The sequence below is a fragment of the Zosterops lateralis genome (genome assembly GCF_965231275.1).
Source record: "Zosterops lateralis genome assembly, contig: SUPER_6_unloc_1, whole genome shotgun sequence".
NCBI lineage: Eukaryota > Metazoa > Chordata > Aves > Passeriformes > Zosteropidae > Zosterops > Zosterops lateralis.
In genome coordinates, this window is record NW_028154616.1 from 17,728 (window position 1) to 42,355 (window position 24,628).

Sequence of the window (24,628 nt, forward strand, 5' to 3'; positions counted from 1 at the left end):
TAGCTCCAGCTGCTTTGGAACACATTCTGCCACACTTGCTCTTTCTGCATGTCTCTAGCAGCCAGAAAGCGCTGTAAAGCGCTCTTTTGCCCGAGAAAAGCAACTCTCAGGGGGACCCCTATAACTTTGCTTGCAGCAGCACCTTGGTGTGTTTTCTGTGTTCTCCAGGTGAAAACAAGCCTGTCCGGAGCCCGTGGTAGCTCCAGCTGCTTTGGAACACATTCTGCCACACTTGCTCTTTCTGCATGTCTCTAGCAGCCAGAAAGCGCTGTAAAGCGCTCTTTTGCCCGAGAAAAGCAACACTCAGGGGGACTTCTGTAACTTTGCTTGCAGCAGCACCTTGGGGTGTTTTCTGTGTTCTCCAAGTGAAAATAAGCCTGTCCGGAGCCCGTGGTAGCTCCAGCTGCTTTGGAACACATTCTGCCACACTTGCCGTTTCTGCATGTCTCTAGCAGTCAGAAAGCGCTGTAAAACGCTCTTTTGCCCGAGAAAAGCAACACTCAGGGGGACCTCTGTAACTTTGCTTGCAGCAGCACCTTGGTGTGTTTTCTGTGTTCTCCAGGTGAAAATAAGCCTGTCCGGAGCCCGTGGTAGCTCCAGCTGCTTTGGAACACATTCTGCCACACTTGCTCTTTCTGCATGTCTCTAGCAGCCAGAAAGCGCTGTAAAGCGCTCTTTTGCCCGAGAAAAGCAACTCTCAGGGGGACTTCTGTAACTTTGCTTGCAGCAGCACCTTGGTGTGTTTTCTGTGTTCTCCAAGTGAAAATAAGCCTGTCAGGAGCCCGTGGTAGCTCCAGCTGCTTTGGAACACATTCTGCCACACTTGCTGTTTCTGCATGTCTCTAGCAGCCAGAAAGAGCTGTAAAGCACTCTTTTGCCCGAGAAAAGCAACTCTCAGGGGGACTTCTGTAACTTTGCTTGCAGCAGCACCTTGGTGTGTTTTCTGTGTTCTCCAAGTGAAAATAAGCCTGTCCGGAGCCCATGGTAGCTCCAGCTGCTTTGGAACACATTCTGCCACACTTGCTGTTTCTGCATGTCTCTAGCAGCCAGAAAGCGCTGTAAAGCGCTCTTTGGCCCGAGAAAAGCAACTCTCAGGGGGGGTTCTGTAACTTTGCTTGCAGCAGCACCTTGGTGTGTTTTCTGTGTTCTCCAAGTGAAAATAAGCCTGTCCGGAGCCCGTGGTAGCTCCAGCTGCTTTGGAACACATTCTGCCACACTTGCTCTTTCTGCATGTCTCTAGCAGCCAGAAAGCGCTGTAAAGCGCTCTTTTGCCCGAGAAAAGCAACTCTCAGGGGGACTTCTGTAACTTTGCTTGCAGCAGCACCTTGGGGTGTTTTCTGTGTTCTCCAAGTGAAAATAAGCCTGTCCGGAGCCCGTGGTAGCTCCAGCTGCTTTGGAACACATTCTGCCACACTTGCTCTTTCTGCATGTCTCTAGCAGCCAGAAAGTGCTGTAAAGCGCTCTTTTGCCTGAGAAAAGCAACTCTCAGGGGGACCTCTGTAACTTTGCTTGCAGCAGCACCTTGGTGTGTTTTCTGTGTTCTCCAAGTGAAAATAAGCCTGTCCGGAGCCCATGGTAGCTCCAGCTGCTTTGGAACACATTCTGCCACACTTGCTCTTTCTGCATGTCTCTAGCAGCCAGAAAGCGCTGTAAAGCGCTCTTTGGCCCGAGAAAAGCAACTCTCAGGGGGGGTTCTGTAACTTTGCTTGCAGCAGCACCTTGGTGTGTTTTCTGTGTTCTCCAAGTGAAAATAAGCCTGTCAGGAGCCCGTGGTAGCTCCAGCTGCTTTGGAACACATTCTGCCACACTTGCCGTTTCTGCATGTCTCTAGCAGCCAGAAAGCGCTGTAAAGCGCTCTTTTCCCCGAGAAAAGCAACACTCAGGGGGACTTCTGTAACTTTGCTTGCAGCAGCACCTTGGTGTGTTTTCTGTGTTCTCCAAGTGAAAATAAGCCTGTCAGGAGCCCGTGGTAGCTCCAGCTGCTTTGGAACACATTCTGCCACACTTGCTGTTTCTGCATGTCTCTAGCAGCCAGAAAGCGCTGTAAAGCGCTCTTTTGCCCGAGAAAAGCAACACTCTGGGGGACCCCTGTAACTTTGCTTGCAGCAGCACCTTGGTGTGTTTTCTGTGTTCTCCAAGTGAAAAGAAGCCTGTCCGGAGCCCGTGGTAGCTCCAGCTGCTTTGGAACACATTCTGCCACACTTGCTCTTTCTGCATGTCTCTAGCAGCCAGAAAGCGCTGTAAAGCACTCTTTTGCCCGAGAAAAGCAACTCTCAGAGGGGGTTCTGTAACTTTGCTTGCAGCAGCACCTTGGTGTGTTTTCTGTGTTCTCCAAGTGAAAATAAGCCTGTCCGGAGCCCGTGGTAGCTCCAGCTGCTTTGGAACACATTCTGCCACACTTGCTCTTTCTGCATGTCTCTAGCAGCCAGAAAGCGCTGTAAAGCGCTCTTTTCCCCGAGAAAAGCAACTCTCAGGGGGACTTCTGTAACTTGGCTTGCAGCAGCACCTTGGTGTGTTTTCTGTGTTCTCCAAGTGAAAATAAGCCTGTCCGGAGCCCGTGGTAGCTCCAGCTGCTTTGGAACACATTCTGCCACACTTGCTCTTTCTGCATGTCTCTAGCAGCCAGAAAGCGCTGTAAAGCGCTCTTTTGCCCGAGAAAAGCAACACTCAGGGGGACTTCTGTAACTTCGCTTGCAGCAGCACCTTGGGGTGTTTTCTGTGTTCTCCAAGTGAAAATAAGCCTGTCCGGAGCCCGTGGTAGCTCCAGCTGCTTTGGAACACATTCTGCCACACTTGCCGTTTCTGCATGTCTCTAGCAGTCAGAAAGCGCTGTAAAACGCTCTTTTGCCCGAGAAAAGCAACACTCAGGGGGACCTCTGTAACTTTGCTTGCAGCAGCACCTTGGTGTGTTTTCTGTGTTCTCCAGGTGAAAATAAGCCTGTCCGGAGCCCGTGGTAGCTCCAGCTGCTTTGGAACACATTCTGCCACACTTGCTCTTTCTGCATGTCTCTAGCAGCCAGAAAGCGCTGTAAAGCGCTCTTTTGCCCGAGAAAAGCAACTCTCAGGGGGACTTCTGTAACTTGGCTTGCAGCAGCACCTTGGTGTGTTTTCTGTGTTCTCCAAGTGAAAATAAGCCTGTCAGGAGCCCGTGGTAGCTCCAGCTGCTTTGGAACACATTCTGCCACACTTGCTGTTTCTGCATGTCTCTAGCAGCCAGAAAGAGCTGTAAAGCACTCTTTTGCCCGAGAAAAGCAACTCTCAGGGGGACTTCTGTAACTTTGCTTGCAGCAGCACCTTGGTGTGTTTTCTGTGTTCTCCAAGTGAAAATAAGCCTGTCCGGAGCCCATGGTAGCTCCAGCTGCTTTGGAACACATTCTGCCACACTTGCTGTTTCTGCATGTCTCTAGCAGCCAGAAAGCGCTGTAAAGCGCTCTTTGGCCCGAGAAAAGCAACTCTCAGGGGGGGTTCTGTAACTTTGCTTGCAGCAGCACCTTGGTGTGTTTTCTGTGTTCTCCAAGTGAAAATAAGCCTGTCAGGAGCCCGTGGTAGCTCCAGCTGCTTTGGAACACATTCTGCCACACTTGCCGTTTCTGCATGTCTCTAGCAGCCAGAAAGCGCTGTAAAGCGCTCTTTTCCCCGAGAAAAGCAACTCTCAGGGGGACTTCTGTAACTTTGCTTGCAGCAGCACCTTGGTGTGTTTTCTGTGTTCTCCAAGTGAAAATAAGCCTGTCCGGAGCCCGTGGTAGCTCCAGCTGCTTTGGAACACATTCTGCCACACTTGCTCTTTCTGCATGTCTCTAGCAGCCAGAAAGCGCTGTAAAGCGCTCTTTTGCCCGAGAAAAGCAACTCTCAGGGGGACTTCTGTAACTTTGCTTGCAGCAGCACCTTGGTGTGTTTTCTGTGTTCTCCAAGTGAAAATAAGCCTGTCCGGAGCCCGTGGTAGCTCCAGCTGCTTTGGAACACATTCTGCCACACTTGCTCTTTCTGCATGTCTCTAGCAGCCAGAAAGTGCTGTAAAGCGCTCTTTTGCCTGAGAAAAGCAACTCTCAGGGGGACCCCTGTAACTTTGCTTGCAGCAGCACCTTGGTGTGTTTTCTGTGTTCTCCAGGTGAAAATAAGCCTGTCCGGAGCCCGTGGTAGCTCCAGCTGCTTTGGAACACATTCTGCCACACTTGCTCTTTCTGCATGTCTCTAGCAGCCAGAAAGCGCTGTAAAGCGCTCTTTTGCCCGAGAAAAGCAACTCTCAGGGGGACTTCTTTAACTTTGCTTGCAGCAGCACCTTGGGGTGTTTTCTGTGTTCTCCAAGTGAAAATAAGCCTGTCCGGAGCCCGTGGTAGCTCCAGCTGCTTTGGAACACATTCTGCCACACTTGCCGTTTCTGCATGTCTCTAGCAGTCAGAAAGCGCTGTAAAACGCTCTTTTGCCCGAGAAAAGCAACACTCAGGGGGACCTCTGTAACTTTGCTTGCAGCAGCACCTTGGTGTGTTTTCTGTGTTCTCCAGGTGAAAATAAGCCTGTCCGGAGCCCGTGGTAGCTCCAGCTGCTTTGGAACACATTCTGCCACACTTGCTCTTTCTGCATGTCTCTAGCAGCCAGAAAGCGCTGTAAAGCGCTCTTTTGCCCGAGAAAAGCAACTCTCAGGGGGACTTCTGTAACTTGGCTTGCAGCAGCACCTTGGTGTGTTTTCTGTGTTCTCCAGTTGAAAATAAGCCTGTCAGGAGCCCGTGGTAGCTCCAGCTGCTTTGGAACACATTCTGCCACACTTGCTCTTTCTGCATGTCTCTAGCAGCCAGAAAGCGCTGTAAAGCGCTCTTTTGCCCGAGAAAAGCAACACTCAGGGGGACCCCTGTAACTTTGCTTGCAGCAGCACCTTGGTGTGTTTTCTGTGTTCTCCAAGTGAAAATAAGCCTGTCAGGAGCCCGTGGTAGCTCCAGCTGCTTTGGAACACATTCTGCCACACTTGCTCTTTCTGCATGTCTCTAGCAGCCAGAAAGCGCTGTAAAGCGCTCTTTTGCCCGAGAAAAGCAACACTCAGGGGGACCTCTGTAACTTTGCTTGCAGCAGCACCTTGGTGTGTTTTCTGTGTTCTCCAAGTGAAAATAAGCCTGTGGGGAGCCCGTGGTAGCTCCAGCTGCTTTGGAACACATTCTGCCACACTTGCTCTTTCTGCATGTCTCTAGCAGCCAGAAAGCGCTGTAAAGCGCTCTTTTGCCCGAGAAAAGCAACACTCTGGGGGACCCCTGTAACTTTGCTTGCAGCAGCACCTTGGTGTGTTTTCTGTGTTCTCCAAGTGAAAATAAGCCTGTCCGGAGCCCGTGGTAGCTCCAGCTGCTTTGGAACACATTCTGCCACACTTGCTCTTTCTGCATGTCTCTAGCAGCCAGAAAGCGCTGTAAAGCACTCTTTTGCCCGAGAAAAGCAACTCTCAGAGGGGGTTCTGTAACTTTGCTTGCAGCAGCACCTTGGTGTGTTTTCTGTGTTCTCCAAGTGAAAATAAGCCTGTCCAGAGCCCGTGGTAGCTCCAGCTGCTTTGGAACACATTCTGCCACACTTGCTCTTTCTGCATGTCTCTAGCAGCCAGAAAGCGCTGTAAAGCGCTCTTTTGCCCGAGAAAAGCAACTCTCAGGGGGACCCCTATAACTTTGCTTGCAGCAGCACCTTGGTGTGTTTTCTGTGTTCTCCAGGTGAAAACAAGCCTGTCCGGAGCCCGTGGTAGCTCCAGCTGCTTTGGAACACATTCTGCCACACTTGCTCTTTCTGCATGTCTCTAGCAGCCAGAAAGCGCTGTAAAGCACTCTTTTGCCCGAGAAAAGCAACTCTCAGAGGGGGTTCTGTAACTTTGCTTGCAGCAGCACCTTGGTGTGTTTTCTGTGTTCTCCAAGTGAAAATAAGCCTGTCCGGAGCCCGTGGTAGCTCCAGCTGCTTTGGAACACATTCTGCCACACTTGCTCTTTCTGCAGGTCTCTAGCAGCCAGAAAGCGCTGTAAAGCGCTCTTTTGCCCGAGAAAAGCAACTCTCAGGGGGACTTCTGTAACTTGGCTTGCAGCAGCACCTTGGTGTGTTTTCTGTGTTCTCCAAGTGAAAATAAGCCTGTCCGGAGCCCGTGGTAGCTCCAGCTGCTTTGGAACACATTCTGCCACACTTGCTCTTTCTGCATGTCTCTAGCAGCCAGAAAGCGCTGTAAAGCGCTCTTTTGCCCGAGAAAAGCAACTCTCAGGGGGACCCCTATAACTTTGCTTGCAGCAGCACCTTGGTGTGTTTTCTGTGTTCTCCAGGTGAAAACAAGCCTGTCCGGAGCCCGTGGTAGCTCCAGCTGCTTTGGAACACATTCTGCCACACTTGCCGTTTCTGCATGTCTCTAGCAGTCAGAAAGCGCTGTAAAACGCTCTTTTGCCCGAGAAAAGCAACACTCAGGGGGACCTCTGTAACTTTGCTTGCAGCAGCACCTTGGTGTGTTTTCTGTGTTCTCCAGGTGAAAATAAGCCTGTCCGGAGCCCGTGGTAGCTCCAGCTGCTTTGGAACACATTCTGCCACACTTGCTCTTTCTGCATGTCTCTAGCAGCCAGAAAGCGCTGTAAAGCGCTCTTTTGCCCGAGAAAAGCAACTCTCAGGGGGACTTCTGTAACTTGGCTTGCAGCAGCACCTTGGTGTGTTTTCTGTGTTCTCCAAGTGAAAATAAGCCTGTGGGGAGCCCGTGGTAGCTCCAGCTGCTTTGGAACACATTCTGCCACACTTGCTGTTTCTGCATGTCTCTAGCAGCCAGAAAGAGCTGTAAAGCACTCTTTTGCCCGAGAAAAGCAACTCTCAGGGGGACTTCTGTAACTTTGCTTGCAGCAGCACCTTGGTGTGTTTTCTGTGTTCTCCAAGTGAAAATAAGCCTGTCCGGAGCCCATGGTAGCTCCAGCTGCTTTGGAACACATTCTGCCACACTTGCTCTTTCTGCATGTCTCTAGCAGCCAGAAAGCGCTGTAAAGCGCTCTTTGGCCCGAGAAAAGCAACTCTCAGGGGGGGTTCTGTAACTTTGCTTGCAGCAGCACCGTGGTGTGTTTTCTGTGTTCTCCAAGTGAAAATAAGCCTGTCAGGAGCCCGTGGTAGCTCCAGCTGCTTTGGAACACATTCTGCCACACTTGCCGTTTCTGCATGTCTCTAGCAGCCAGAAAGCGCTGTAAAGCGCTCTTTTGCCTGAGAAAAGCAACTCTCAGGGGGACCCCTGTAACTTTGCTTGCAGCAGCACCTTGGTGTGTTTTCTGTGTTCTCCAAGTGAAAATAAGCCTGTCCGGAGCCCATGGTAGCTCCAGCTGCTTTGGAACACATTCTGCCACACTTGCTCTTTCTGCATGTCTCTAGCAGCCAGAAAGCGCTGTAAAGCGCTCTTTGGCCCGAGAAAAGCAACTCTCAGGGGGGGTTCTGTAACTTTGCTTGCAGCAGCACCTTGGTGTGTTTTCTGTGTTCTCCAAGTGAAAATAAGCCTGTCAGGAGCCCGTGGTAGCTCCAGCTGCTTTGGAACACATTCTGCCACACTTGCCGTTTCTGCATGTCTCTAGCAGCCAGAAAGCGCTGTAAAGCGCTCTTTTCCCCGAGAAAAGCAACACTCAGGGGAACTTCTGTAACTTTGCTTGCAGCAGCACCTTGGTGTGTTTTCTGTGTTCTCCAAGTGAAAATAAGCCTGTCAGGAGCCCGTGGTAGCTCCAGCTGCTTTGGAACACATTCTGCCACACTTGCTGTTTCTGCATGTCTCTAGCAGCCAGAAAGCGCTGTAAAGCGCTCTTTTGCCCGAGAAAAGCAACACTCTGGGGGACCCCTGTAACTTTGCTTGCAGCAGCACCTTGGTGTGTTTTCTGTGTTCTCCAAGTGAAAATAAGCCTGTCCGGAGCCCGTGGTAGCTCCAGCTGCTTTGGAACACATTCTGCCACACTTGCTCTTTCTGCATGTCTCTAGCAGCCAGAAAGCGCTGTAAAGCACTCTTTTGCCCGAGAAAAGCAACTCTCAGAGGGGGTTCTGTAACTTTGCTTGCAGCAGCACCTTGGTGTGTTTTCTGTGTTCTCCAAGTGAAAATAAGCCTGTCCGGAGCCCGTGGTAGCTCCAGCTGCTTTGGAACACATTCTGCCACACTTGCTCTTTCTGCATGTCTCTAGCAGCCAGAAAGCGCTGTAAAGCGCTCTTTTGCCCGAGAAAAGCAACACTCAGGGGGACTTCTGTAACTTTGCTTGCAGCAGCACCTTGGTGTGTTTTCTGTGTTCTCCAAGTGAAAATAAGCCTGTCAGGAGCCCGTGGTAGCTCCAGCTGCTTTGGAACACATTCTGCCACACTTGCCGTTTCTGCATGTCTCTAGCAGTCAGAAAGCGCTGTAAAACGCTCTTTTGCCCGAGAAAAGCAACACTCAGGGGGACCTCTGTAACTTTGCTTGCAGCAGCACCTTGGTGTGTTTTCTGTGTTCTCCAGGTGAAAATAAGCCTGTCCGGAGCCCGTGGTAGCTCCAGCTGCTTTGGAACACATTCTGCCACACTTGCTCTTTCTGCATGTCTCTAGCAGCCAGAAAGCGCTGTAAAGCGCTCTTTTGCCCGAGAAAAGCAACTCTCAGGGGGACTTCTGTAACTTGGCTTGCAGCAGCACCTTGGTGTGTTTTCTGTGTTCTCCAAGTGAAAATAAGCCTGTCAGGAGCCCGTGGTAGCTCCAGCTGCTTTGGAACACATTCTGCCACACTTGCTGTTTCTGCATGTCTCTAGCAGCCAGAAAGAGCTGTAAAGCACTCTTTTGCCCGAGAAAAGCAACTCTCAGGGGGACTTCTGTAACTTTGCTTGCAGCAGCACCTTGGTGTGTTTTCTGTGTTCTCCAAGTGAAAATAAGCCTGTCCGGAGCCCATGGTAGCTCCAGCTGCTTTGGAACACATTCTGCCACACTTGCTGTTTCTGCATGTCTCTAGCAGCCAGAAAGCGCTGTAAAGCGCTCTTTGGCCCGAGAAAAGCAACTCTCAGGGGGGGTTCTGTAACTTTGCTTGCAGCAGCACCTTGGTGTGTTTTCTGTGTTCTCCAAGTGAAAATAAGCCTGTCAGGAGCCCGTGGTAGCTCCAGCTGCTTTGGAACACATTCTGCCACACTTGCCGTTTCTGCATGTCTCTAGCAGCCAGAAAGCGCTGTAAAGCGCTCTTTTCCCCGAGAAAAGCAACACTCAGGGGGACTTCTGTAACTTTGCTTGCAGCAGCACCTTGGTGTGTTTTCTGTGTTCTCCAAGTGAAAATAAGCCTGTCCGGAGCCCGTGGTAGCTCCAGCTGCTTTGGAACACATTCTGCCACACTTGCTCTTTCTGCATGTCTCTAGCAGCCAGAAAGCGCTGTAAAGCGCTCTTTTGCCCGAGAAAAGCAACTCTCAGGGGGACTTCTGTAACTTTGCTTGCAGCAGCACCTTGGTGTGTTTTCTGTGTTCTCCAAGTGAAAATAAGCCTGTCCGGAGCCCGTGGTAGCTCCAGCTGCTTTGGAACACATTCTGCCACACTTGCTCTTTCTGCATGTCTCTAGCAGCCAGAAAGTGCTGTAAAGCGCTCTTTTGCCTGAGAAAAGCAACTCTCAGGGGGACCCCTGTAACTTTGCTTGCAGCAGCACCTTGGTGTGTTTTCTGTGTTCTCCAGGTGAAAATAAGCCTGTCCGGAGCCCGTGGTAGCTCCAGCTGCTTTGGAACACATTCTGCCACACTTGCTCTTTCTGCATGTCTCTAGCAGCCAGAAAGCGCTGTAAAGCGCTCTTTTGCCCGAGAAAAGCAACTCTCAGGGGGACTTCTTTAACTTTGCTTGCAGCAGCACCTTGGGGTGTTTTCTGTGTTCTCCAAGTGAAAATAAGCCTGTCCGGAGCCCGTGGTAGCTCCAGCTGCTTTGGAACACATTCTGCCACACTTGCCGTTTCTGCATGTCTCTAGCAGTCAGAAAGCGCTGTAAAACGCTCTTTTGCCCGAGAAAAGCAACACTCAGGGGGACCTCTGTAACTTTGCTTGCAGCAGCACCTTGGTGTGTTTTCTGTGTTCTCCAGGTGAAAATAAGCCTGTCCGGAGCCCGTGGTAGCTCCAGCTGCTTTGGAACACATTCTGCCACACTTGCTCTTTCTGCATGTCTCTAGCAGCCAGAAAGCGCTGTAAAGCGCTCTTTTGCCCGAGAAAAGCAACTCTCAGGGGGACTTCTGTAACTTGGCTTGCAGTAGCACCTTGGTGTGTTTTCTGTGTTCTCCAGTTGAAAATAAGCCTGTCAGGAGCCCGTGGTAGCTCCAGCTGCTTTGGAACACATTCTGCCACACTTGCTCTTTCTGCATGTCTCTAGCAGCCAGAAAGCGCTGTAAAGCGCTCTTTTGCCCGAGAAAAGCAACTCTCAGGGGGACTTCTGTAACTTGGCTTGCAGCAGCACCTTGGTGTGTTTTCTGTGTTCTCCAAGTGAAAATAAGCCTGTCCGGAGCCCGTGGTAGCTCCAGCTGCTTTGGAACACATTCTGCCACACTTGCTCTTTCTGCATGTCTCTAGCAGCCAGAAAGTGCTGTAAAGCGCTCTTTTGCCCGAGAAAAGCAACTCTCAGGGGGACCCCTGTAACTTTGCTTGCAGCAGCACCTTGGTGTGTTTTCTGTGTTCTCCAAGTGAAAATAAGCCTGTCCGGAGCCCATGGTAGCTCCAGCTGCTTTGGAACACATTCTGCCACACTTGCTGTTTCTGCATGTCTCTAGCAGCCAGAAAGCGCTGTAAAGCGCTCTTTGGCCCGAGAAAAGCAACTCTCAGGGGGGGTTCTGTAACTTTGCTTGCAGCAGCACCTTGGTGTGTTTTCTGTGTTCTCCAAGTGAAAATAAGCCTGTCAGGAGCCCGTGGTAGCTCCAGCTGCTTTGGAACACATTCTGCCACACTTGCCGTTTCTGCATGTCTCTAGCAGCCAGAAAGCGCTGTAAAGCGCTCTTTTCCCCGAGAAAAGCAACACTCAGGGGGACTTCTGTAACTTTGCTTGCAGCAGCACCTTGGTGTGTTTTCTGTGTTCTCCAAGTGAAAATAAGCCTGTCCGGAGCCCGTGGTAGCTCCAGCTGCTTTGGAACACATTCTGCCACACTTGCTCTTTCTGCATGTCTCTAGCAGCCAGAAAGCGCTGTAAAGCGCTCTTTTGCCCGAGAAAAGCAACTCTCAGGGGGACTTCTGTAACTTTGCTTGCAGCAGCACCTTGGTGTGTTTTCTGTGTTCTCCAAGTGAAAATAAGCCTGTCCGGAGCCCGTGGTAGCTCCAGCTGCTTTGGAACACATTCTGCCACACTTGCTCTTTCTGCATGTCTCTAGCAGCCAGAAAGTGCTGTAAAGCGCTCTTTTGCCTGAGAAAAGCAACTCTCAGGGGGACCCCTGTAACTTTGCTTGCAGCAGCACCTTGGTGTGTTTTCTGTGTTCTCCAGGTGAAAATAAGCCTGTCCGGAGCCCGTGGTAGCTCCAGCTGCTTTGGAACACATTCTGCCACACTTGCTCTTTCTGCATGTCTCTAGCAGCCAGAAAGCGCTGTAAAGCGCTCTTTTGCCCGAGAAAAGCAACTCTCAGGGGGACTTCTTTAACTTTGCTTGCAGCAGCACCTTGGGGTGTTTTCTGTGTTCTCCAAGTGAAAATAAGCCTGTCAGGAGCCCGTGGTAGCTCCAGCTGCTTTGGAACACATTCTGCCACACTTGCCGTTTCTGCATGTCTCTAGCAGTCAGAAAGCGCTGTAAAACGCTCTTTTGCCCGAGAAAAGCAACACTCAGGGGGACCTCTGTAACTTTGCTTGCAGCAGCACCTTGGTGTGTTTTCTGTGTTCTCCAGGTGAAAATAAGCCTGTCCGGAGCCCGTGGTAGCTCCAGCTGCTTTGGAACACATTCTGCCACACTTGCTCTTTCTGCATGTCTCTAGCAGCCAGAAAGCGCTGTAAAGCGCTCTTTTGCCCGAGAAAAGCAACTCTCAGGGGGACTTCTGTAACTTGGCTTGCAGCAGCACCTTGGTGTGTTTTCTGTGTTCTCCAGTTGAAAATAAGCCTGTCAGGAGCCCGTGGTAGCTCCAGCTGCTTTGGAACACATTCTGCCACACTTGCTCTTTCTGCATGTCTCTAGCAGCCAGAAAGCGCTGTAAAGCGCTCTTTTGCCCGAGAAAAGCAACACTCAGGGGGACCCCTGTAACTTTGCTTGCAGCAGCACCTTGGGGTGTTTTCTGTGTTCTCCAAGTGAAAATAAGCCTGTCCGGAGCCCGTGGTAGCTCCAGCTGCTTTGGAACACATTCTGCCACACTTGCTCTTTCTGCATGTCTCTAGCAGCCAGAAAGCGCTGTAAAGCACTCTTTTGCCCGAGAAAAGCAACTCTCAGGAGGGGTTCTGTAACTTTGCTTGCAGCAGCACCTTGGTGTGTTTTCTGTGTTCTCCAAGTGAAAATAAGCCTGTGGGGAGCCCGTGGTAGCTCCAGCTGCTTTGGAACACATTCTGCCACACTTGCTCTTTCTGCATGTCTCTAGCAGCCAGAAAGTGCTGTAAAGCGCTCTTTTGCCCAAGAAAAGCAACTCTCAGGGGGGGGTTCTGTAACTTGGCTTGCAGCAGCACCTTGGTGTGTTTTCTGTGTTCTCCAAGTGAAAATAAGCCTGTGGGGAGCCCGTGGTAGCTCCAGCTGCTTTGGAACACATTCTGCCACACTTGCTCTTTCTGCATGTCTCTAGCAGCCAGAAAGCGCTGTAAAGCGCTCTTTTGCCCGAGAAAAGCAACTCTCAGGGGGACTTCTGTAACTTTGCTTGCAGCAGCACCTTGGTGTGTTTTCTGTGTTCTCCAATGAAATCCTTGGAAATAGTAGAGTGAGTTAGTAGAGCAAAGTCCCTCTTCCAAATAGCCTGTCAAGCTGGTCAGGTGAATCCTCAGATAAGCAAATGTGCTTTTGCCGATGTAGTTTCCACTAACAAGGCCAGTCAATGAAATCAGCTGCCAAGGCAAGATCTGCCGTATGTTGGAAAAGCTGTGGCTGCATCGGGCTTTGGTTAAGCTGTTTGTAATGAGAAAACCGCAAGGAATGGGCCACCTCAGACTTGACCCGGATAAATCATATTCTTCTAGTGATGATTTTGCACTTGTTCTTTCTTGTCTGTGCCTTCAGTTGTCACAGAAAATAGTGGGCTTTTAAATTTTTTTGTTGGTTTTGGGGTTTTTTTTGGTTCTGTTTTTGTGGTTGTTGTTTCTTCTGCATCCCTCTTTCCATATGCAATTAACAATTTTGCCTCTCTTTCCTGGCTTCTCCTTCTTTACTTATAGAAAGTTTTAAGAGGTCATTCAACCTCGTCATAAACTTTCTCATACTGGGGAGATAAGTATAAAGTACATCTAAAGGGATAGAACAAACCCACAAAAATAGAGGTTTGTACAGTCTGCTATGAGAACAAGTCAACTTTGATCTATATTATGCCGTATTGTTTTAACTTTTAGTCCACTAATTACTATTATAACTATTTGGCTTCTAGTACATAGTCTTTGAAGTCAAGTCCAATATTTCAGCTAATTTTTTAAATTTTATAGCAAAGGCTTCACAATTTAATGAGTTTTCCCGAGCAAGATCATCCTCTGTAGAGTCATGCTGTCCTTATCAAAAGTGTCATTAATTCTGGCACAGTTTGTGCTGGTAATATTTAGTAAACAGTTATCATACTAAATGTCTTAGAACAAAAAGCCAGAATTTTTCACTTTGTTCTTTCAGGTTATAAACTGCTCCACACACAGCTCTATGTGTTTTCTTCCTCAGCCTAAAATACAAATGTACATTTTCAGTCTTGCAGAGACTAGTTACAGAGCTAAAAACAAAAACATCCAGCAGCTAGTCCCACAGAAAAAGATCCAGAAGAAAGAGTGAGTGCTGGATTGAAACTTTCTTTTTCAACCTATAAACTGCACCGCCATCAATAAGACTATCCTCTTTTCTTCCAAGATATATGCAGGATCTTGTTCCTTCAGTCTTGCAGTGCCAGGATCCAAAACCACACACCTCCACTTACTGCTCCCAAACAAAAGTGCTAGGAGAAAAAGTTCTTGGCTTTTACCCTGCCTCTGTCACTGTTCAACAGTTCCACTAGATGGTAGTGTTTATTTGAAAAAAAGTAAATGGACAATGGTTAACTAGGCAAACTGTAAAGCAGATCTAAAGCTGAAAAGGTCACTACTCAAACACAGTATGTCAGGACACAAGATACTTGGTTTCATTTTCTGGATTCAACAAACTAAATTTATAGCTGAGTTCACCTATTGAATAAAATCGAGGAGTTACTTCCACAAAAAAGGTGCCAGGTTAGAAAGCTGTAGCAGGCCTTTACCTACCACTGACAGCCAGAAGACAGCCAGAAACACTAGGGCTGAATACTTTCCCTCCCATGGAAAAGCCCTTTCAAACACTTTAAAGAGCCACCATCACACCATCAAAATTTGAATAATATATCCAATAATGAATATATCCAAGATTGCTCCAACACAATACTTTCAGGACAGAAAGATCTTGATGGTCTTTGTCTCCAATGGGCAGCTGCAGTAGACTAGATGTTTCCCTTCCTAAGGAAAGGGACATCCAGTTTTGATATTTGGTGTACAGTTAACACTGAATTGCTCCCACTTAAAAGGTACCTGGACATAAAGGTCTTGCTGGCCTTTACTTATCATGAGAGTATTTTATCATCTACACCTGTGTTGAGGAATACATGGAGAGACACAACAGGAGCCGTGTAGTTACCTACATTTGGATAGCAAAGGGCATGATGACCAGTGCTGCCACCAAGATGGATAGACACTGGAGGTCTCAGGGGAAAGAGGTGAATTTGTGCACAGGTGGACTGCAAACGTTTAAAAACCATGAGGTTCCTCTGCTTGGGATCTCTCGTCAGAGGCACCCAGCTCTGTGTTTCTCTGGCATGACTAAGTTTCTTAATGGAACAGTTTGATAGTGTATTATGGAAAATCCAGTGTTAAACAGGTAAGGAGACCTGGTCTGTCTGTGTGAGAGTGGAGGGGTGTAGGGAGTCAACCAAGGTACCCACAAGGCTCGCTGGCATTGCCCACTAGAAACAGGCTCTTCTTCAGTCCCACCAGTTAAAGTATCTGTAGTGGGATTGTGACTGCAAGAGTACTTCCTGAATGGCCTGGAAGGGAAGCTCCCTAATACAGAAATGCAGAAAATGTGACAAAACACTGAAATTCTTGAGGTACTATCTCACCTGTGCTCTTTCAAAAGTATTTCAATCATAGCTAAGTTTGATAGCTCTTATACAAATCTAAAATCACAAGTTTGTATTTGTAAGAGACCAGAGGAAAGGCTGAGTGGCTCAAAACAACAAGGTGGGAAAACAGTGGAGGAAAAGGGTGAGCTCTGCATAGGTGAGGCAGTTTGCTCACCTCCTTTTCCCACTCCTGTCCTGGATCTTTGAGCTTTCTTGCACTTGGCTGCATAGAAAATGTTCATTTGAGAAGTCACAGGTGAGCACTGTAATGGGTGTAGTAGTGTAGTAGTCGAACACACGGGACCTTTGTAAGCCCCAAAAGGTTGCCAGAAATTTTGGCACTGTGTAATGCCCAAGGTGCAAGATTTTGGAGCTGAAATTAACATTGACCGGCCTGGGAGAGGGCCCTAGGGGCCTGAAACTGATAAGAAGCAGCAAGGTGTGTGTCCTGTAGCTCAGTCTCCAGCCTTGGATGTAAAGCTGTTGACACAATGCTGGATCTCTCTCCCCCCTCCCTCACCCTCACATTCTTCTTCTTGAAATGTATTTTTAGCCTGATGGAAAAAAAAATCAAAACATCAAGGATTCAAAACCTTGCCAAGTGTCTGATTCTATCTGGATATTCCAAAGCTGCCAAGTGCCTTATGCTGTCTGGGTGTTCCAAAGTTTGCAAGCAAAAGTTCTTTATATTAAAAACTCTGAGAACTTTTTTTTTTCTCCCTCACACCACCTACAGTATATCGAACTACCTTCTCCTAAATCCTCTGAACAAGACCTAATATTTCCCTTACTAGAAGTCTTTCCTGAGAGGAATTTCAGCAAGATTAAAATCTTGTCAAAATTAAGTCAGGATTTAAAATATGGAAACCATTAAAGATAACCTTGAACTCTTTTTTTACCCATGCTGGAGCTGCCTAGATTTAACCTATGGAAGAGAAATAACACTGATCATGTACTGCACAAAATAGATTTCTTTTAATGTGGAGAAAAACCATCAATATAAGTACATAGAGAATAGTTGTCTACAATCACGACTTAATCACCATTGTTATTGTTTGAAATTAGAAAATCCTGCCTAAAAGTTTACTTAGAATCATAATTTTCTTTGGATATCAACAAGCTAACATTCTTGGAGATACAAAAGTAGATGTTTGCCCTTTATTTTAGTCAAGCAATGGTATGTTTCATTGAATTATTGCATGGAATATTTGTAGAATAATTAATGAAGTTATTGAATAATACACATTCGATTAACTAACCAGTCATTCCTCTTTAATGAGGTCCTGTTTTGGGGGATACTGTCACGCTATTTATTTTGTAAACATTCATTTACTGAAAGATATCACAGTGAAATCTGCAAGGAAAATGAAGTATGAAAGAAAGGGGTAAAGAAAGGCAGAATTTTTGCCACTGCAATAGCTTCTTCAAGTTCAAGGGCTAAAGAAAAAAAAAATGTAAAAAAGGGAATTGGTATTTTGCTACATTTTGGGGCTTGTGAAAATGGGGATAGAAGAAAATCCTTGAAATTCTAGTCCTGATTCTGAAATTTATTTTTGCACGGAGAGAGCACATTTCTCAGCCACATCAAGACTGTTGTATGTTAGTAACTGCAACTAGGCTTTATGCTTAAAAGAAACAAACCCTTTCTAGTGCATTGAAAAAACTGTTTCTTCTTTATGCGAGTATTTGATACCAGATCAGAACCACCTGTATGTCAAGTTTCTGGAACATCTTCATTGAAGACAATGGAAATGGGTAGTCATAAAAGCAAGTTGTTTATTGCATGGCTAAGTCAGTCCCATGAAGGCAAAGTTGTTATGATGCAAGCTGGTATGCAGAAAGACTCTAACATAAACTCTCTAAGTCCCAAGCAGAAAGCAGCAGCCACTGCAGCAGCAACAGTGCCTATAGTCCATATCCCATGAGCGTCTTTATCAGCAGCAGTTGCAGCAGGAGCAACAACAGCATCATCAGTGTTTTCATGAGTCCTGTGTGTGTGTTCTCAGAGTAGGGCATTTTTATTCTATGTTTAGCCAATTAGGTACCTGGTTGAATTTCTTACAATAGTGTTGGACCTATCCTAATCTAAAATTGATGTTCGACAATTTTTGTAAATTCTTACACAAATTCTACACAGATGGCTTCATCCGTTCTATCTAGGAATTTCTAGCAAGGCTACATTATTTTTGTTACAACTAGAGTTTAACTAACTTTGCAAAAGGCAATGCCTCTGAACTTTAAAGTAGATCTTAGGTCCTTTTTTATTAACTAACTCAGTCTCTTATTTGCTAAACTACTTAAAAATTCTTTACTTATTTTAAAACTAACTTGAACTTCTACCTCATGTCTGTGTGGATTTATGTGTATTTTAGTTTTTCTGAAGGTTCTAATTAAACTCTCACATTTCTGGGCACTCCTGGGTCTGTGTGGATTTGGCACAGGGGGATTCATACTCTAACACAGGGAGAGGTGGTGGTTATAGACTGTTTTTCTTGTGTTCCTGGTTTTGAAAAATATATTTTCATATAACTCTGAAAAATTCTTATCAGGTGAATATTGCTTCTGCTAAAACAGTTTTTCTGCATATACTTTTAGAAGGTCTTAATGTACTTTGTGCCGTTTTGTACTTCTGAAAAAAATAAATTAATGGAATGTGTTTCTGAATAAAATAATACAGAATTGGTGTTTTCTTATTGAGATTTCTGTAATGTCTAATATTTAATCCCACTGCTATTAACAAACTGCTTGAACATTTCTCTGCATGAGTGAAAAATAAAGTACAGTTTGAAGAGTATAGATGTTACTTGCAGACAAAATAAAAGGGTGTAGCAGAGTCCTAAGCCAAAAAAGATATTATAAAGACTTAGGATTATAAACCTTGTTTCTTTGCACTGCGATGACAGAGTATGTGCTGGTTCAATATTGTTTGTGTGCATAAATACACAATGGTAAGCTACACATACTGAAAATTTATATTGGTTTAAATTATCTTTAGACAATATATTCATAAACCAGAAAGTCTAAAGATTGAACACTTTTGAGTTTGGGTTTTTTTGGACTGCATCTCATTAAATTTCCCTCTAGGAATTGAATTTTCCCAAATTATTTTCCTATCTCACTTGGAAAAGTTTGGTGACTATGTGTGCTATCTCTTTAATTAATGGGTTTGGTTTTAACTCCACAGAGAGAATGACTATTGCTGTCTTATTCTAAGATAAAAGCTTACTAAATTCTGGAAGAAATGTTGAGATCAAGAAATACTTTGCAGTAAATTTAAAGGGGATCGAAACTTGTTATCTGACAGTTAATTCAAAATTAAAACTTACTCTTTTCTCTCAGGAATGCTAAATAAGAAAATAAAAGCCAGAAAACTATGCTTTCAAGACAAATTATTCAATATTACTTGGAAGGATATTTGCAAAATATACTCAAGTTAATTCTTCATCAGAATGTAGCCAAAATTACCTCACCTTTCTACCAGCTTAAAAATGATAGAGATTATGTAGTCAAATAATCACATTCATATAGTGCCTACATTGATTCAGCTGACAGTGTTTCTGGATTACTTATAGAAGATAGACAGTGTTTTCTTTCTTACCTCTTTATATAATATGATTAACTGCTTCCTTCAGAATCTAAATTGTTAACTCTTTAATTAATAAAATAGGGCCATCAAAAAGTGTGCTAAAGGATAAATATTTTAAAAACTATCTTGGTTTATTACAGCATAATATCTTTATGGTCTCTTTTTCTGTTTGGTATGAGAGGAATTGCTGATTTCTTATATGTAAATCAAATTAGTTCTATATACATTGAGGTTGCATTCAATACGATTTCTTACTTCTTGCTTGCAGAAAAATATTAATGTTTTTGAAATTACAGATGCTCACATGTGCCTCAGATTTTGTTTTAGAGCACCCACGGTCTTATTGTGAAATGAGGAAGTCTGCATTTTAAGTTGGTAATTGGTTATTTAGATAGTATATATAAATTAAGAAAGATTAATTAGACTTGGAGAATAAAGTAAATCAACATGATGGTTAGATTTCTCTGTGAGAGAAGGAAATACCTTTTGTCCTGTACTTTTCTGATAATGTCACTCTTTCGCTGAGTAACGAAGCATACAACAGTTGAAGCCTAACAGTGTAAGCTGAGTGTTCAGGAAAATCCTGATCTAAATAGCCAAACAATAAGTGGTACTTTGTGTTATCTCTTATGAAGAAAGTAGCCTAGAAAAATTCTTGCATAACCTTTAGAGCAAATGAAATCTTGTATTTGGTGTGGGGAACTGTCCCATATGAGTGTGCTTGAGATCACCCAAAAAATCACCAACAAGGGTATGAGCAAACATCAGATTTAGTATTAAATGACAAAGCACAATAGATTTGTTGGCCAGATTCCCTCCACTTACAAAGGACAACTAAGGCATGACAAGGGAAAGTAAGCAACAACAAAACCAAACAGAATCCAGGTAATCAAAATAGAAATTAGTTAAAAACTCCCTAGGACTGTGTGTGTGTGTGCATATGTGTGTGCACGTGTGTGTGTCTGCAAAGATTGTAAACAAGGATGAAAAGGAAGGTGGCATAAAGCTTAACAACACTTAGACTTAATGGTACTTTAACTTAACTTATACCTTAATTTATAGCTTAACCTTAACCATCTAACAGAGAAATAAACTTAACAGCATTTAGCCTAAGTTATAATTTACTTAACTTCCAGATTTGCTACAATAAATGCACAAAGGGTATGTACACAGACAGAAACAGTCAGAGCAAGATAAGGTACCTGTTCAAAAATGTCCCTCAGAGGTCAGTGAAAATCCTCACTTTGGATGCTTTTGCATCTCCCAATGGGTGAAGGATGAGGCCTTGAGGAGTGAGGGTATCAGACCAGAACATGTCGTGTTTTGGCAATCCTCCAGGTATAGCAAACCTTAGTTAGCTCTGAGAGGTGTTCCACTCAGAAGGACATTTCTGGTTGCAGGCTTGCTGCAGTCCAGCAGAGCTCAAAAGGCCCCATCTTGGACCACTATTTATAGGTGGTAAGAGAGTGGGCTTTGGTCCTGGCTACAGTTTGGGTTGGCACTTTCTTTGAAAGTGTGATAATAGGAATGTTATTCCATTCAGGGCCAGAGAAATAATTTCCAAAGCTGGTCATGACGAAAACAAAAGCTTGTTAGGAGTTCCTGGGAGAAGACTGTGTTTTGATAAACTCAGAAAGAGCTGAGCCTTGCTGGTGTTTTCAAGAACGAGGTCTAACAAGCTTTTCTCACATCACACTGCAGCCTGGAAAGGAGTGTGTGTGGGGAATGCAACACCACCGGAACCTACCCACACATTCTGCATAATGGCTGCTTAGGTTCACACTGAGTTACACAGGTTCTTCAGTGAGTATTAAGACAACTATTTCTGTGCCTCCCTTCCCTATATTCATTCACTTTTCTGTTTGTCTCTAAGTTCTTAGCAAGAACTCTGGGAAGGAGACTACTGGGAAAAGGTATTTTGCGTCAACTCTTTATTTTCTCTTCTGCAGAATGTTGTCTAGAAAGTGTATCTGATCCATGATGCAGGGGGTCATTATTGTTTGTGTGACTGTTGATAAGAATGATGGATATATAAACTAGGAACAAGGTTTACTCCAACAGAATATGATTAACAGCCTAAGATTTTGTTGCAGAGCATCTGCTCAAAAAAAGCTCTATTTTTCCTATGTATACACACTCAGCACCAGGGAGGAAGTAAATATAAATCTCTCATTTCTCATACAACAGTTATTCATAAGTAATTATATTTTTCAACACACCAACTCAGCAAGGCCTTAGCAGTAAGGACAAACTTGATTAAGGTAAACCAGAAAAAGAGCTGAGGCGTCAATGAACTCAGAGGTAAGAACTACATCTGCTTGCATGGTCTCAGGAAGGCAGAAACAAAGTGTGCTAGAGAAATGTTGAGATATGCCTTTATTGATGAGCTCCATGAATGTCTGTCTTATTCCTAAACATGGTTATGACAAGAGAGGATCAGCATGTCACATCCATTCACCATTAAGGCTGTAGTATTTTGGAGCAGTCATTGGGAATGGACAGAACTCTGTCGAAGCAAAATAGTCATGAATCTTGCCTTCCATTACATCAATTCCTAAACACTGATGTGTTGGGCAAAAGGACTGTGATATTAACACTTCTTGCTTGAAGTATAAACAGTCAGTTCCCTTGTAATAAATGAGCAAGCTTCACAAAAACACCCCTCCCCGAAAGAAAAAAAAAAAAAAAAAAAAAAAAACCAAAAAAAAAAAAAAAAAAAAAAAACAAACCAAAAAAAAAAAAAAAAAAAACAAAACAAAAAAAAAAAAAAAAAAAAAAAAAAAAAAAAAAAAAAAAAAAAAAACCAAAAAAAACCCACCAAACCTGAAAGCAAGATTCTACTTTTTCATGCAAGTTGGAAAAATAATTTTGACATTATGTTCTTTTTTTTTTATTATTTTGAGGAAAAAGTCATAGTTACAATGACTGAACTCTACAAATTAAATTATAAGTTAAATTAAATTAAGTGATTTGGTTTGGTATAATAAAAGTTGAGTGGCTTAGAATATTTACAATTACTTATGTCTGAAAAACATTGACAGTGGCAAATAAATGTTGAGTTATACTTAACAACATGTAAATATTAAAATTTTGCAGGGACAGCCATATTATTTCAAAATATAGCAGATATTTAGAAGCATGATACAACTGAAGAATAAGAAAACAATGTACATAAGTGTCTGATGACCAGATATATTAAATGTAATTATTGTTTAGAGAGCATCCGTATAATAGAAAAGTAGTTTAGACAGAATTTGGAGGAATAGACATGAATGTGACTGGAGAAACATAAGCCATTCAGATAAGGATTTGTACAGGAAGTGAAATTGCTTACATATCCAGGAAAAGCTACAAGAATTCAGGAAAAGCTTAGATAAAACTCTTGGGACACTGAATATTGAAGAAATGTCCCACTCCCTGGGCATTTGTGGTGTTCTGCCTTTAGAGGATTCAACTATTTCTTTTTTTACAAGTTACACTACATTGGACTCATTTATGTAGCATCTCCATGTAAAATACATGTGTTAAATTTTTAGAAGCAGGAAAGTACAATTTCAGCTATGGAATTTTATTTAATTTAAAAAATTGATAGAGCTCTTACCTCCTGTAAAATATCTGAAAAAATTAGCAGCCATCATTTTCATTCGGGGAAGTTTCTTTCAGAAGAAAAAATAAGATTACTTCAGCCAGCATAAACTACGTAAGTAGACTTTACATATTTAAGAGGAACGGGAATAGAGGGCTATTAAAAAAAAAATGCTTTTTTTGTTTGTTTGTTTTTGTCAGATATTTTTGCCTTTTCCCTTTCTTGGTGTAAACCATGCTGAGTTTGCCCTCCAAAACCCACACTTGTTTGTTCTTCCTGTTATATAACCCTTTCTAAAATTTTGTTTAGTGTTGTGACACTGGCATCAAGCTTTTACTGCCCCTGATGTTTATTAATTGAAGTGAAATGAAAGCAAAACTGTCACATATTTCTGGTCTCCTTGGAAAGCTTCCCCTCTGACAGATATTTGCAGTCTCATTTCCTTGTTCCTCTACTTATTAGTATTATTTTTACCTCAGCTGGGTTTCTAGCTGCAATCATATCCTATCTAGATATTATCTCATAGAGGTTCCCTTAACCTAAATATTTAAAGAAGTATCCCACTGGCAAATGGATCTATTTATTTCTTTTAAAATATAACTGGGTCCTGTTTGAGGATGTGTTTCTACTGCAAGTACATAGAACCTCCACCAGCTCTCTGCTTGCATTGAGATTATTGAGGATACCACCATCAGCAGCTCAGTTTAAAACCTGACTTATGTTTAAACCTGATGTTTCAATGTTTCTCTTGTTGAGTTTAGGATTTTGGATTTGTCCTGCTTTTGCAGGACAAGGGAATGTTTAGTAAAATCTGCATGGCTGCATAGATCTTTTGTTTTTCTTTGAATTATTTTCTTTCTCACTGTGCAAAGAGGAAATAAGAAAGGGAGAGCAAACTGATAGCTGGCAAATGGTACATCACCTTTTCTGTAGCTCAGGTTTGGCAATTTTTCTCATATGGCCTGTTTTAATAGCCAATTCATGCTTTATGTCCCCTGTTATTCTTAAGGGATTTATGAGTTGGCAGTGTGCTTCCAAGCCTCTTTATGCAGCCTGCCCTCCCCTGGGTCATCTCCTTGCCTCTGCCTGGCTGCTCTGCAAGCTTCCCCACATCTCCAAGTGAGTGACTTCTTCAGCACTGTTTGGAGTGCTCAGAGGTCTGCTGGGGCAGGTCAGAAGGAGATGGATCATTTTCATGTCTTGAATTCTGTTGAGATTAAGTTGCAGTTAAGGAAACAAAAATAATATTAAAAAATCTTGAAAGATTAAACCACTTTCCTTAATATTACTCTTGCTTAATGTTTTCTTAAAAAGACACATTTTAATACTCATGGCTCTAAAATAATAAGCAGAGAAACTGTGAAGCATTTCTTACTCATTTTCAATGAACTACATAGCATTGGGTAATTTATCCTCCTACACACATCCCATACAAGGACTTGAGTGTCCACTAAGGAAATATAACTGTGACACAAGTAACAAGGCACAGATGCCCGGATGAGTTGGATGCACTCGGTCCCATTGGTCTTAGCCCCTCCCAGCTGGGGAAAAAAAAAAGTGAGTTAGACTCCTAAAGTTAGGAACTCCACAACTTAGCAGGCATACAAATGTCTCTGCTTGTCCTTGCTATTTTTCTGGCAGCTCTTTAGAAATGTCATAATGTGGTTGTCACTGCAAGAACACAAAAACTTTTTAAAGTAGTAGCTTTCTATTTTAGAGACTAGCTGTAATATTCACCAGATGCTCCAGAGCTGGAAGAACAGCTTCATGGAAATAGAGTGTCTCTGTCGCTGATTTAACAAAAGACAGAAAACACCACCAAGAACAAACAAACAAACAAACAAGCAAACAAACAAACACACAAACACTTGAATGTTCTACACTGTTACAGTCTGGGGTTTTTTGGGTTTTTTTTCTTTGATTTTTCTTTGTGATAGGAAGTTATTTTTGGACTGCTATTTTGGGCAAGCTGAACTAAAATTTGCTTCTTCTTTCATTCAGTTTTGTTTTCAATTTGATGTCTACTGAAATTATTAAAATGTCAGCTGCTACAATTGAACTGGATAAGATTTCATCAGATGAGATTGAGAGCAAAAGGAATTCCAAGCCAGATTTTAAGCAAGACATATTCAGTCAATCATGTGCTGATTATCATGGCTTTCAACTTCACTGCTCATGTTCTGCACCAGCTGGTAAGCATGCATTTATGTAACTTATTTTCTCAGATCTATGTCTACTTACTCATGTAACACACGGCAATTAA

At 44.0% G+C, this 24,628-nt stretch overlaps 1 protein-coding gene across 1 annotated transcript in view; it reads left to right on the forward strand.

The window, feature by feature from the left end:
• Positions 1–24,253: 24,253 nt before the first annotated feature.
• ANO3 (anoctamin 3) overlaps positions 24,254–24,628 on the forward strand; it is a 195,587-nt gene continuing 195,212 nt past the window's right edge. Inside the window, exon 1 of the mRNA XM_083885374.1 lies at positions 24,254–24,557. Within this exon, the coding sequence (XP_083741500.1) occupies positions 24,383–24,557 (175 nt within the window). The 5' untranslated portion in view covers positions 24,254–24,382. The remainder of the gene's footprint in view (positions 24,558–24,628) is intronic.